Source organism: Peromyscus eremicus, chromosome 5, assembly GCF_949786415.1.
Source record: "Peromyscus eremicus chromosome 5, PerEre_H2_v1, whole genome shotgun sequence".
NCBI classification, from domain to species: domain Eukaryota; kingdom Metazoa; phylum Chordata; class Mammalia; order Rodentia; family Cricetidae; genus Peromyscus; species Peromyscus eremicus.
In genome coordinates this window covers 55,845,931-55,860,863 of record NC_081420.1, presented here as the reverse complement: position 1 = coordinate 55,860,863, position 14,933 = coordinate 55,845,931, and the positions used below count along the sequence as shown (strand labels likewise).

Sequence of the window (14,933 nt, the reverse complement as noted above, 5' to 3'; positions counted from 1 at the left end):
GGTGTATTTGAGAGACCCAGTAAAGAAAGCAAAATGGCCATTCTGAGGGTGAAAAAGGCAAAAGTTTATTCCATACTGCCAAGCCTGTCTCTCAGAAAAGCACAGAGAAGCAAGAGGGGGAAGAATTTTGAGGGTTACAAGAAAAATGGGTATCTGTGAGGATAGGAGCCTGTGAGCTGGAGGGAGGCTTTGATGTATATAACAAGTGCTTGTGAGTAGGGGCTAAGGGAGCCTGGAGGCTAGCATGGACCAACTTGATATTGAGATAGGCACCATAGGCGTATGTTAACGGGGAGCCGTATGTCCTTTTCATCAGAGATAAGGGAATTGACTTCTTTTGGCACGTGGAAACCAACCTCACAGATTCCTGAGGAATGATGACTTTTATCTAACAGCCAGAAATCCTTCTCCTATACTCCAGGTTGAGCTCATTTCTTGATATTTGAACTGCCTTTTGGAGTTTGGAGAATTGGAATTTCCTTTTAACCTGACACTGGGGAACCTCCCCATTGTTGAGTACCTCATTGCCCACTAATACAAAGGCCAGCTGCTCCCTGGCCTAGGGCACCTGGCCTAGGCCCTATCAGAGCACCTCACCTAGCATTCTGGGTTATTGAATATGGAATGAATGAAATACAGCAGAAAGTGTCCAGCAATGGCCTTGCTACCAATGAACTGGCTGGGGACGTTTCACTCTATCAGATATGTGTGGTTTAAATGACAATAACCCCCAAAGGGTTATATATTTGAAGGTAGTGCCGAGAGCAGGGTATTGCTGTGACACACCTGACAATGTTTTTTGTTACTGTTTTTTTGTTTGTTTGTTTGTTTGTTTTGCTGAGAAATGTGGAAGACTTTGGAACTTTGGACTAGGAAAGAAGTTGAACACTATAAATGAGGCTTAATAGGCCATTATTGTAGGATCTTGGAAGACAGTTATGCTGAAAACAGTATCAAATGTGGAGATCCAACAGCTCAAGAGGTTTCAGAGGGAAACAATATTAGCAACTGGGCTAGAACCCATTCTTGTGATATTTGGGGGAAGAATATCTTTGCTTTTTGCCCTTGTCCTATTAATCTGCCTGAGGCTGAATTGAGTTTTGGACTAATTTCATTGTCAAGAGATTTCAAGACAGCCTAATACTGACTCTGTCACTTGGTTATTAGTAATCTCTCTTCTGCAGATCTACAATGAAAAGGAGCAAGCAGGGATCAAAACACAAAATGCACAGTTTGAGGAGAAAAAAGAGCACAGGACATTCAATGTTGGAGCCGTGGCATGTGGTGGAAGACATAAGGAAAAATGAGATTAAGGGCATGTCTTTAGGGTGAGAGTCCATTCAGCTAATCCTGCAATTTGTGAAAAGAAGAGGCCTAAGGGATTACCTGCTCCTAAGGAGCAAACAAACAAACAAACAAACAAACAAACCAAAGTTTATGCAAATGTAATTCAAGAGTGGGGACAGGTTCTATTCGAAGCAGGCAGCAGAACCTGGCAGCTTTGGTTGTGCTCTGTCTTTAGAGGCATGGAGGACACAGGAGGAAAGGGGTTGTAGAATCTTCTTCCAAGGTTAAGGAAAGCTCCTGAGGCCAGGCATGAAAGCCCAGAGAGGCCATTTCAGGAAACTGTGGCAGTAAAGCCTAAATTGTGTAGGAGACCCCCAAAGATGTTGGAGGTGCAAGAGCTGTGGCAAACCTACCAAGGACAGCTGCAGACAGGGAGTGGAACCAGCCTAGGAGAGAGAAGTGTGTGGCAGGCAGCAAAGCTGGAAAGATGGAGCCACCTAAGCCCTTTAACATCAGACATGGAGCTGCAGGATTTAGAGTGTGCCCTGATAGGTTTTGGTCTTGCTTTTGTCCAGTATTTCCTCACTATGTCCCCTTCCCTCCCTTTTGAAATGGTAGTGTATATTCTGTGCCATTGTATGTTGGAAGTAAGTAATTTGCTTTTTGATTTTACAAGGGGTTACAATTAAAAGATTACCTTGTGTCTCAGAAGGGACTCTGGACTTTGAAACTGTTAAGAATGTAAAAGGCTGTGGAAACTCTTAAAGTTGGACTCAAGGCATTTTGCATTATGACATGGCTACAAGCCTATGGGGACCATGAAGTGGAACGTGGTGGCTTGAACGAGAATGGCCCCCAAAGGCTCCTGTATTTGAATGCTTGGTCCCTAGTTGATGGAACTGTTTGGGAAGGATTAGGAGGTGTGGCCTTGTTGGAGATGTGTCACTGGGGGGTAGGCTTTGAGATTTCAAATGCTCAAACCAGGCCCAGTGTTCCTCTTTCTTCCTGGTGCCTGATGATCTGGATGTAGAACTCTCAGTTCCTTCTCCAGCACCATGTCTGCCTGTGTGGCCACCATGCTTCCCACATGAAGACAACAGACTAAACCTCTGAACCTGTAAGCAAGACCTAAATTAAGTGTTTTTCTTTTATAAGAGTTGCCATGGCCATGGTGTCTCTTCACAGCCACAGAACATTGAGTAAGACATGGTGTTACTTCCCAGTTAGTTCTCTCTCTGCCTCATGTCTATGGATCAGACGTGAGCTCTCAGATATTGTTCCAGGACCATGCCCACCTGCCTCCTGCCATACTCCTCACCATTATGATCATGGACTCACTCTCTGAAATACACACTTTCTTCTAGAAATTGCCTTGGTTATGGCCTACTGCTTCACAGCAAGAGAATAGTAACTAAGACAAGCTAGAGATCTTGGGTAGATGAGGAGAAACTTTTCCAGCATTGGGAGTCCTGGGCTCTTGAGTGTCCAAAGCCTTGGAAATGGTCCATGCATACAAGCTCACAGCCTAGAGCTCCGGAAGTTAGAAGCCAGAGTCTCGTGGCTTTAGTACTCAGGGTGGAAGCTTACTGCTCTGGGCGTTAACCAGCAGTGGCCCCTGCACATGGCAGCTATTTCTTCCTTGTCTTTCAGCAACAGTGGGTGGTGGCATCAGGCAGCAGCAAAAGCAGCAGGTGGCACCATCTAGAGCAGTGGTTCTCAACCTGTGGGTCACAACCACCCTTGGGGGTCACATATGCGATATCTGCATATCAGATCTTGACACTATGATTTATAACTGTAGCAAAATTACAGTTATGAAGTAGCAACTTTATAATTTTATGGTTGGGAGTCACCACAACATGAGGAACCATATGAAAAGGCCACAGCACTAGGAAGGTTGAGAACTGCTGGTCTGGAGTCACAGCTCTTAACTAGGCCATGGATTCTGTGACCCTCAGTCCTTCAGCAACAAGTGTTTGATGTCTCAACCTAGGGTGCCAGGATCCCCAACCTTTAACAGCATCTAATGTTACAGCTCTTGAGATCAAAGTATCAGAGTCCCTTAAGGTCACTCTCCCAGCGACCAGGACACACAGCCTGTCGACAGAGAATATTCTAAAAGGAGTAGTGGTGACAGAGGTAAAGTCAAACAGGAAAGTAATCATCACATTCAAGAAAGAAAGAGCAAAGGATTGGGATGTGGCCTGGTAAGCATGGTAGGCAGGCTGAGTAAATGCAGCTAACTAGGGCCTGACCAGCGGGTTGCGTCTTGGACTTCAGGCACATACAAGTGAATTAATTATCCACTAGTTAGTACAAATTCCATCTGGGTTCTTGACTATATTTGAATATCTGTCTTCAACATTGAAAACCTAGCATATGTTCCCTTCCACAAAAGTACATTCCGGGAGTGAAGAACCCATTTGTGTGGCACAGTAGCTCAGACATCATTGGCATCTTACCCCTTCTGTCTTCCATCTCGTGGATTATAAAACCATAACAAATGCAGGTAAGAGAAAATGTACGTTGAAATTATGTAAACATCTGGTAAATTAAAACCTTGGTAAGAATCTGGTGAGTGTGGAGCAGATATATCATCGAATATACCTGGAATGGTAACGAGGAAATGTGTCGTGTCCCACCACAGAAGAGACATTTGTAAACTCAGGTCACTCACATGTCACCTAGGTTTCAGAGTCTCTGTTGTGTGGCCAGCACATTTGCCATCGTTTTCTGAGAGTCTCCAGATCAGCACATTCAGGGTCAGAGTGGGAAGACTGTGTCTTAGAGCTCCTGCTGTCCTGTAAGGGGGAAACTGCCAGGGCTTCTCAACACCAAGGCAAGGGCTTGGGCTTCTACTACTGCTCAGTCTGGCGCCAAACCAGTCAATTCAAATTCACACAATCTGGCTTTTATTCATAGAGGCTACCTGACAAAAGTAATCCTCCACTGCACTATTAAGATGTATTTAAATTTTCCTGTTTTAAACAGCTGCATTACTTGATTAAAACAATGTTAAATAAAATTACCAAAAAAAAAAAAAAAGTGACAGGAGTGGTCCATACCTGTACTCCCAGCTCTGGGGGGACTGAGGAAAATCAAGAGCTCCAGGCCAGTCTGGGCTACAAAGGAAGGCCTGGGCCACACATACATACAATCAGGAAATGATAAAGCAGAAGTAGTCTGTGTGGCTTAAGCTTCATTTTAGCAGGCTACTAGCAGGGTTGCTCAATAACTGTTAAATAAAACTGATACAAAAGTCTTAAAGGGCAAAGGATCTCAGCCCCAAGTCTCTGGCTCCACAGGACCAGCTGCTCCCTCTGGGAGATGGCCTTACAAGGAACGTGGGTGCTTCTGGGTAATTCATCCACTTCACTGGGCAAAGGAGGCAAAGTCACTAATTACAAACAAGTATGCAATCTTCCAGGCCCCTTTAAAAAACCTCCATGGGTACTCAACTGCTCTGGTGTTTTCGCTGTTCTAAGAAGTCTTGAAGATTATACAGGCAGAAATTCTGAGGATCCTCCACACTGATTTCCATAGTGGCTGCACTAGTTTACATTCCCACCATCTAGAATGTGACGGTTAATGTGAATTTGACAGGATTTGCAATCACCTAGGAGACAAGTCATCAGGCACATTTTTGTTGTTTGTTTGTTTGATTGATTGTTTGATTTTTTGAAACAGGGTTTCTCTGTGCTTTGGAGCCTGTCCTGGAACTCACTCTGTAGACCAGGCTGGTCTTGAACTCACAGAGATCCACCTGCCTCTGCCTCCCAAGTGCTGGGATTAAAGGCGTGTGCCACCACCTCCCAGTCATCAGGCACATTTGTAAAGGATGATCTAGATCAGATGAGGATCTGTCCAATCCTGTGGGATTATCTAGATTGGGTTATCTTCTGAGTATGCCTGTGATGGATTATCTAGATCAGGCTAGCCTCTGAGCATGTCAATGAGGGATTATCTAGATCAGGCTAGCCTCTGGACATGCCTGTGAGGGATTATCTAGACTAGGTTATCTTCTGGGTATGCCCGTAAGGAATTATCTAGATCAGACTAGCCTCTGGGCATGCCTGTGAGCGATTATCTAGATCAGGCTAGCCTCTGGACATGCCTCTGAAGGGTTATCTAGATTAGGATCCCTACTCTTGGATCCTGGACTGCACAAAAGGATGAAGGAAAGCCTGCACAATCAAGTATTCATTGCACTCTTCTTCCCGGCTGTAGGTGCAGCCTAACCAGCTGCTTCAAGCCCCTGACACTCTGACTTCCCTTCCAAGATGGACTGTACCCTCAAATTGTTTGCCAAAATAAACTCTTCTTTGTCACGTGGGTCAGGTATTTTGTCACAATCAAATGACAATGAAGACAGGCACAAAAGGGCTTTGTCTCTCCACCGCCTGTACCGTCAGCAGTATTTGTTATTCTCAATGACAGCCATTCTTCACTGGGGTAAGATGGAAGTTTTATGTAGTTTTCTTTTTCATTTCCTGGATAGCTAAAGATGCTGCCTATCTGTACTTCAATACCTGCCTACTCTATTTATTTACCCATGAATTTCAGCGCATTGAAGGTGCAGGGAAAGCCGCTGCAGAAATGTAGCAATCTGCTCCCACTCTGGGGAAAAGTTGTTACTTCTGCTCCGGCTCCCAAGGGAGTTTCCCAGCGGAAGTGTGGCATCTTCTGCTGCTCTGCCCTCCTAAGGGAGCTTCCCAGCAGAGATTCTGCTCCATGCCAGCAAAAGATCTTCACCCAAAACTCTTTCAAGAGATTTATTTGGGAAGAAGGAATCCAGGTCAGGACCAGGAAAGCTATCCTTCTGGTTCTCTCGATTTTGAGAATTCTGACCTGCCTCAAGAGCACAGAGTATACACCATCCTCAAATGAAGAGTCCTTCCCACAGTCCTCAGGAGAGAGGAGCTGGACCCTCCTCCAGCTATGAAGAAGTCCTCTCCACCATGAGCTTCTATCTGTTCCAGTCTCCTCCTGGCATTCTCTGGACCCTGGAGGTTGAATTGCAGCCTATTTGTTATGATACAGATATTTAAACTTCTTTACCTTCATAGTTTGTGTGTTGTATCAATAAAGCAATGTTTATATGTAGAAAAACAAATAAATACGGCAAGGCAAACTAACATTTTCAACCCCTTTACAGTGTGCTTCTAGCCCTCTTCTCTTCCATCTTGTACCCTGGCCCCTCCCACTCTACATCAATCACTCTCTCTCCCGGTACCAACCAGTCTGTCCATTTTCACATAATATGTAAACCCGGTAAATCCTTGAATTTGAAAAGCAACAACTTCTCCCCAAGGTCCCACCATCCCCTGCCTGCCTTTTCTTCTTCTCTGCCTTGCGCCCTGAGATGCAGAGGCCCTGTTTCTTGCTGTCCACTCAGATCTTAACATAAAGTTACATGGTCAGGAGTAGCTAAAGCACCTTACACCAAACCACCCCACCTGCCTGGTTACCTCTGCCCAAAACAAATCTAAGTTTGTTGTTTTCGTTTTCTGTGACAAGGTTTCATGTAGTCCAGGCTGCCCTCAAACTCAGCGGAGGTTAGCCTTGAACTCCTGATCCTCCTGCTTCCACTTGCCAAGTCTTGAGAGTATAACTACATATCACCATGCCCGGTTTCTGAAAAGAGAACATTTAAAAATCTTCTTGCCGGTTTTTGGCATGTTTCTCCCGGCATCTCCATAAGCTCACACTGGCTTCTACTTCCATCTTGTAGTTTTAGACACCGTAACTGACCTATTATGGAAGCCGATTCAGTTTGCTCTCTCCCAAGTTCATACATTCTCCACCTCCAAAACACATGACGACACTATTAAGGTTCCAGAAACACTGGGGGGGGGCGGGGGGGAGCATGGTGGTGCAGCCTACAGTCTCAGTACTCAGGAGATGAAGGCCAGAAGATCAGGAGTTCAAGGTCATCCTCAGCTGAGTTCAAGCTCAGACTATCATGGGATCCTGTCACACAAACAGAAAAAGCAGCCCACAAAACCACTTTCATACATAGCCGAGCTGTGCAAACCATGGTGACTTCTCTTCCGCATGCTGTTATCTTCCCAAGTATTAGGGACTGACTAGAGCTCCAACCTGACGTAACTACAGCCACTCTGGCTGTCACAGCCACTTTGCTGACCAGGTGACTCCTAGCACGCTTCCTAAACCCCACTGGACACCAAGTCCTTAAAGCATGAGTGTCTCTAAGCCACTGGTGCCGGGCGGCCTCTCAGCTGATGTTTGAACATAAGAGCTGACGAGGAAGGTCATAGCACCTTAGTCCATCTTGGCATATAAACCACTTTCTCCTGCTTGAGCAGATAACCATCTGTCTTCCGGCACTCGAGAACTGCTTCTGTTTGTAAGTCACCAAGAAATTGATCTTTACACAGTCCTTGATTCGCTGCTGCCTTTCTTTGGTGTCACAGCACTGTGCTGGCTAGGGTTACATCAACTTGACACAAGCTAGAGTCATCTGAAAGGAGGGAACTTCAACTGAGCCGAGGCCTCCTTAAGACCCAGCTATAGAGCATTTTCTTAATTCGTGATTGATGGGGGGGGGGGGCAGCCCATTGTGGGTGGCGCCATCCCTGGTTTGGTGGTCCCAGCTTCTCTGAAAAAGCAGGCTGAGCAGGCCATGAGGAGCAGTAAGCAGCCCAAATCCACGGCCTCTGCATCAGCTCTTGCCTTCGAGTTCCTGCCCTGCTTGAGTTCCTGTCCTCACTGCTTTTGATGATGAACATAGAACTGTAAGTAAAACAAACCCTTTCCTCCCCAGATTGCTTATGGTCATGGTGTTTCACCACAGCCACAGTAGCCCTAAATGCAATATAGCATTTTCCACCTTTGGTGGCTGTAGAGGTTTGAATGAGCAATGTCCCCCAACAGGCTCGGGTATTTGGACACCTGGTTCTGAGTTGGTGGCACTGTTTGGGGAGGTTATGGAACTTTTTTAGGAGACGGAGACTTGCTGGAGGAAGCCAGTCCCTGGACTTTTGAGAGTATATAGCCTTCCTCCACTTCCAGCTCACTCTGCTACTCGGTGTGGATGGAAATGTGCCCACTCAGCTTTCTGCTATAGCTGCTGGTTGCCATACCTTCCTCTCTCTGGAACCGTAAGCCAATCAACTTCCTTCTGTAAGTCACTTGGGGTCATAGTGTTTTATCACCGCTGCAAAAAGTCTAATACAGTGGCCCTATTCTCATACTCTGGGACCTTTGTGAAGCACTTGCCTTTTTGAAGACTGTGTCCCCAGACTCCAGCAATGTCCCCTTACTCTGTTCAGGAATGTCTGGAATTCTATGAAGGCCACTCTCCTCAAGCGGCTGCCTCTCACCTGGCCCCTATGACCTACTCCTTCTCACATGCCATATCTTGATATCCTCTCCTTTTGTCCAGTAGTTTTCTAGGGGATATCCTCCCCACCCCAGCTTGTTCCCTCACTCTTGTCAGTTATATCCTCTAATACTATGAGGGTGTTAACATAAACACCCTTCCTCTAGTAAGTCTTTTGCTCGCTTTGGAATGCCATGGTTCTTCTGTCATAGTATCTGAAGACATTTAGATTTTCGGCTCAGATAATTTTTTTCCCTTCCAGGAACTTCTGAATCAGTCTCTGTTGCTCTGAAAATTACATTCACTTCTTTACATAGCGTACTCAAGGCTTCCCGACATGTGGTGGGCTATTTGACTCCAGAACAGTGGTTCTCAACCTGTGGGTCATGACACGGCCCTTTCACGGGGGTCACATAGCAGATATCCTGCACAGCAGATATCTACATTATCATTTACAACAGTAACAAAATTATAGCTATGCAGTAGCAACAAAAACAATTTTATGGTTGAGAAGTCACCACAACATGAGCAACTGTATTAAAGGGCCGCAGTGTTAGGAAGGCTGAGAACCACTGATATCCTTGATTTTGAGTTATTTTCATTTTGACAGGGTTTCATGTATCTCAGGCAGGCCTTGAATTCACTATTGTAGTGGAGGACGTCCTTGAACTTCGGATTCTTGTGTCTCACTTCCTGAGTGCTAGGATTACAAGTGCATGCCACCGTTCCCGGTGCTGGGGATGAAAGCCCAGGCTTCATAGCCAAGGCAAGCACTCTAACAACTGGGCTACACTCTCGGCTCAAGTTGACTTATTTATATTTGCAACAGGGTCTCCCTATGTAGGCCTAGCTGACCCAGAACTCTGTATGTAGTCCAAGCATCAAACAGCATCTGCCTCCTCCTGACTAAAGATATGTGCCACTACACATCTTTTTAAAAAACAAAACAAAACAAAACAAAATACAGTTTTGGTGCCTGTCCTGGATCTCGCTCTATAGCCCAGGCTGGCCTTGAACTCACAGAAATCCTCCTGGCTCTGCCTCCCGAGTGCTGGGATTAAAAGTGTGCGCCACCACTGCCCGCCTTTTCACTTTCTATTTTTTCTTCCACCTGTGTCACCAGCCCCCCCCTCTCTCTCTCTCTCACACACACACACACACACACACACACACCCTGTGATCTCCCAGCACTCCCATCCTTTATTCTCACTGTATTAAGGGTACACAGACATTCTCTTTTCCCTGCACAGACCCTCCAAGCTGACCCCCTGGTTTGGCACTCAGAGTTCACCAGGGAGATGCCTTTTGGCTCTTGGCTCACTACTCCAGTTGAGCAGGCATTGAAGCCCAGCGTAACCACTGGCACCTGGGTGGCCTCCAGGTTTGTTCACTTGGTAACCTGGCTGGTCTACTTCTCTAGAAACGTTGTCGTCCCTGTTCCCACTGAAGGTAGGTAGACTCTGTAGAGAAGGAAACTGCCAATGTCCCACTTCAAAGATGGATGCTGTCCAACTTCTCCCCCACACCACCCCCACCCACCCACCCCCGACCCCAGTGTGGTTATCTATTTTCTTTCCTACTACAGTCTGATGGGGAGAATCTTTCAATCATTGTTTTAGTATGGCTTTTGGGAGAAAACAAAGCAAATACATTTAATCCATCAACCCTCCAGAAGTTCCTCACTCACACACTGGCCTACTGCTGTTTAGCTTCTGGCATGAAAGAGTCCTCCCATGTAAGCCAGGTTGACTGGGAACTTGTGATCATGTGACTTCAGCCCCCCAGAGGCTGGGATCACAGGTAGATGTGCACCACCAAGCTCACTGAACTGGCCAGCTAACATCACCACTGATTTTGAGTGCCCAACGATGAGACCTCTCCTCACTTTTATTTCGCATGGTCTCTTTAAGGACTGGATGCTGATGGCCACTTTTTCTCCAACTTCCTTCTCTCTTGAGTTCATTCCCTGGAATCTGCTATCACTCTCCTTTGTAAGCCCCCTTTGCTTTCTTTACTCCAAGTCTTTCATCCTCCACCCTGTTTCTTGGACTTCTGCTCTTCTTATTCTTCTCACTTCTGTAGGATGAATTCACCAAAGCTCTTCAACTTATCTGCCTTACCTACCAGGCACACTGCAATCCCAAAACTTGTATTTCTAGCCCATGGTTCTTGGTCAGAACATAGAGCTAACTCTTCATGCAAAAGCTGCCTGGGTGGTTCTTCTTAGATTCCTCTGTGAGCCCCACAATCCTCAGCACTGCTTTTCCGTGTCTCCCCTTTATCAATGAAGGCTGCCCTCAGCTACTTGGAGAACCAGCCAGAAAACACGGGTCATATTGAGTTTGTAAGCATTAAGAACGGGCTCTACCTTCTTAACATCAAAAGAAGTTCTCAAAAATCTAGTGTCTTATGGTCACTTGTAGGACTTGCTAAATACCAACTGCTAGACCACAAGCTCAAACATCTGACTCTGAAGATCTGGAATGGCTTAAAAACCCCTAAGTGATGCCAACAGTGGTCATCTGAAAACTACCCATGCCCTAATACCTAGCCCCATTATGTTAACATGGGCAGCCCATCAGCCATCATATTTTGCTGATATTATAACTCTAGCCTTTAACTTATATGGCCTCTTTAAAATACTATCCAAACTAGAACTGGAATGACCCCACTAAGATCTGATGCTAGAAGACCTTGGACACTGCGTGGCCTGACTTGAGGCTAACACGGTAAATTCTTTGGGTGATACCACATGCTTTTAACCACCAGCGATCAGCATCAGAAAGCTGCTAACCAGCAAAAAATCTCAAATACTAAGAACAATGTACATCGACATGATATGGGTACTTTTGCTGGTGGTTTCTATAAGAACTTACCCATTGTCGTGTGAGCTACTCCACACCCATCTCTCCCTTAGTGACTCCCTGTCCTCTCCACAGTGACTGCTGACCTTACTTTCCTGTGAGTGTTTCTGATTTCCAGCTGTGCCAGTGGGAAACCAGGTAAGTCTAGCTACTATCATTTTGTGCAGGTCTTCTGAACATGATGCCACTTTCCTGTTTATACCACGAACCCTAAATGACAAAGACCCGCTATGGCTTCCTCAGGTGTCACTCCTCAGCATAAAAACCACATAAACAGTGACAAGATGCTGAGAGAGATAACGGAAACAGACAGCAGGAGAAAGCTTAGAAATGACAGCACTGAAGCTGAGCTTCACAGCGGCATGCCAATGGGCAATGCCTATTTAATTGAAACCTTGTAATAAAAGTTTAAATACATAAAATGATTTTTTTATCAAAAGGACTCTCCCCACTCCCTGACCTGATGCATATGGAGGACAGGTAAGTGGGAACTGGCTATCTGTAAGGAACGGAGAAATGGCAGCTCCAAGTCTAGTTGGTATCTTCTTCCTAAAAATGCTGTGATTGACTCGGAGTCTCCCATGAGCAGGAATGCAGCCCAGAATGGCTCCTTCAGCACGCAGAGTCACAGCCTCAGAAGACAAGGAAGAGCAGGGCCTCATGCCTGGGCAGCACGATGTCTTCCACAGTGCGTTCCATGGCGCGCACCTGCTCTGGGGAGGCAGTCAGGAACGCCAAAGGCCCGATCCGCTGCTCTGCACACGAGTGGCAGAGGTAGCCACCCTTGTTTTCCTTCCTGTTGCTCTACAGGGATGGATAGGAAAAAGAGGTAAGGGACAATCCAAGGACAAGAATTTTCCACCAAAAAGTACTGAATTACTGCCCAGCTGCCAACATTCTGACGCACTACGGCTGTGATGTTCTTTCTCACTCCTGTGTCAACCCACAGAGATAATCCCTACACAGCACTGTCATCTAGATTCAACTCTATCAAAGTCCTTTAGAGGATTAACCACAATTATCCAGTCAAGAGATAAAGAACTAGGGCCTGGAGCTACTGCTGAGTGCTGGAATGCATGGCTAGCATGTTCAACGCCATGGGTTCGATCTCTAGCACCAAAGAACTAAGAAAGTGAAAAGAACCATGAAAACCTCAACAGGCCCTCCAGGTAAAGAGCTCCCCTCTGAAGTGTCTGGCCACAACTGCACCTCCCAGACTGAAAGGCTTAGCACACCCAGGCAGTGTCATTCAACCTGATTAGTTCCATCTCTGACAAAAAAGACAGACCTCACATCTGCCATGCTTCCATACCAAAGCTCTTAGAAAAGCATTATACAGATTTCTGTATTACCTTCCTCACCCAGAACCTAGATAGGCACAAAGCCCACAAGCAATAAAATGGGTATGAGTGACTTAACCCTACAGAAAGTCAACGCACATAAGTGATAGGCAGTTTCTTCATGGTAAGGATGGTGTCCACAGGGATGGTGTTGTTGCACTGCCCCACACAGCAGTGGACCACTCCTGTTTTCAAGACGTTACTTGTCAGCTCTGCTTGCAAGAAATACTCCTGTGAAGGAGAAAGACAGAGGTGAAGGGCAATACTGGTGCCTTCTACTTGAAAACTCCAACAGCCTAGGACTGCAGCACCCCTCGGACGTATCCAGAAGCAGAGAGCCACTGTCTTGTTTCCTCATGTCCTAATGTTCCCAACTCCAGTGCTATTGCCAACAAAGAACACTCAAGACAGTAGATTCGGCTTTTTGGTAAAATTGCTAGATTTTTTAAAAACAGACTGGTAAACATGAAAAGGTACCATTTACAATGACATTTCAGGACTATTTCTGGATTAGTAGTCCCTATCCCCAATTGTTGTTGTTGTTATCAGCAGCATCATTTTGACAGTCTCACTGTGGAGTCCAGGGTGGGACTGAACTCTCAATCCTCCTGCCTCTCCCTTCCAAGGACTAAAACTGCAGGCACACTTATCATGCTTGGCGCAGAGAATTACTATATAAATTACAGACCAGGGGAGCTGAAACTCAGAACTGCAAGAAGCAGCTGCCCCAGTGCCCCAGTGGACAGAGCTCAGGGACAGCACTTTCCTACCGAGTGCAAGGCCTGGTTCAGTCCTCAGCACCAAAGTCCAAACCGACCCAACACACTCCCGCACCGCTGACCCCCCAGCTGCTGGCTGTCTAGCAGGGAAGGTTCTTACAGATTATTGTTCTTGTTGTTGTTGTTGTTTAGATTTTTTAGTTTTTCAAGACAGGGTTTCTCTGTGTAGCCCTGGCTTGTCCTGGAACTCTCTCTGTAGACCAAGCTGGCCTTGAATTCATAGGGATCCGGCTGCCTCTGTCTTGCGAGTGCTGGGATTAAAGGCGTGCGCCACTATGCTCAGCTTCTTGTAGCTTTTTTATCTGCATCTACTTCACACGGTCTCATAAAGAGGACACACTACGGCACACTCTGGTGTTAGTGCCTGGCACACAGCCAGCAAGCACCCAAACAGAACATTAAAGACTTCAACTATAGTGCCACTGGGTCAGGGCCGTTCAGCTCAGGTTGTGCAGCTCCTGAGAAGTTCTTCACAATATGGACACATTAGCAGACTACACATATTTTCTGACTCCTAAAGTATGACTTCACATCTGCGGGCTAAAAACTAGCTACTTACTGAATTTTTCACTATCTATGAGCCCTATTTTGACTCATTTGGTTTTCTCCCTTGCAGGACTTGCCTACCTGTTACAGAAAATAGAAGACGTATAAGCACTATGATGGCCTTGACTGTCAGGTTGACTGGATAGAGAATCTCCTAGGAATTGGTGACGTGTGCCTTTTGGTGTGTCTGTGAGGGTAATTCTAGACACGATCAGATTCTGAGGGTTCTGATCCAATAGATGGATCCATACAATGGCATTATTGGGGGTGGTGAAAAGCAGAAGGTGGGGACCAGCTGGAGCAAACAGGTCCTATCTGGGGCTTGCCCTTGCCCTGACCTTTCCCTGCATTGCTCTTTTTCTGCTACCTCACCTGCACGACGTGAGCTGCTCTGCCGCACCACACCTTCCTCACTGTGAACCCCTAAAACTGTGAGCCAAAACGTAACTACCTTCCTCTATCAGTTATGTCAACCATTTCCTTAAAGCAACAAAACTGACACAAACACTCAAGTTCCAACTGAGTACTAGCAACTGACACTAGAAAATCCTCTTTGAAGTTACAGGTTCTTGTTAAGTCCCTTTCACCATCACCTCCAAGCTCCTTCCCTGAGCAGCAGCACAAATCCAGCATGTCCTTCTGACCCATAACAAAAGTTTCAAGTCTGCACACGTCCAAGAACCAAAGGCAACATTACTAATACGTATTTTTGGTTCCCTTCTCAGCTATTCATTCCTGCCAGACCCAAGCTTTTTTAGCCACTAAGCCTTCTTTC

General features: G+C 46.0%; 1 protein-coding gene across 2 annotated transcripts in view; it reads right to left on the bottom strand.

The window, feature by feature from the left end:
- Nucleotides 1-11,839: 11,839 nt before the first annotated feature.
- The window catches only part of Fbh1 (F-box DNA helicase 1), a 39,085-nt gene continuing 35,991 nt past the window's right edge, over nucleotides 11,840-14,933 (bottom strand). For both annotated transcript variants that reach the window (XM_059263491.1, XM_059263490.1), the window contains exons 20-21: nucleotides 12,933-13,064; nucleotides 11,840-12,297 (exon numbers count right to left, since the gene is read on the bottom strand). In XM_059263491.1, coding sequence (XP_059119474.1) covers nucleotides 12,127-12,297; nucleotides 12,933-13,064 — 303 coding nt within the window. In that variant the 3' untranslated portion in view covers nucleotides 11,840-12,126. The remainder of the gene's footprint in view (nucleotides 12,298-12,932; nucleotides 13,065-14,933) is intronic.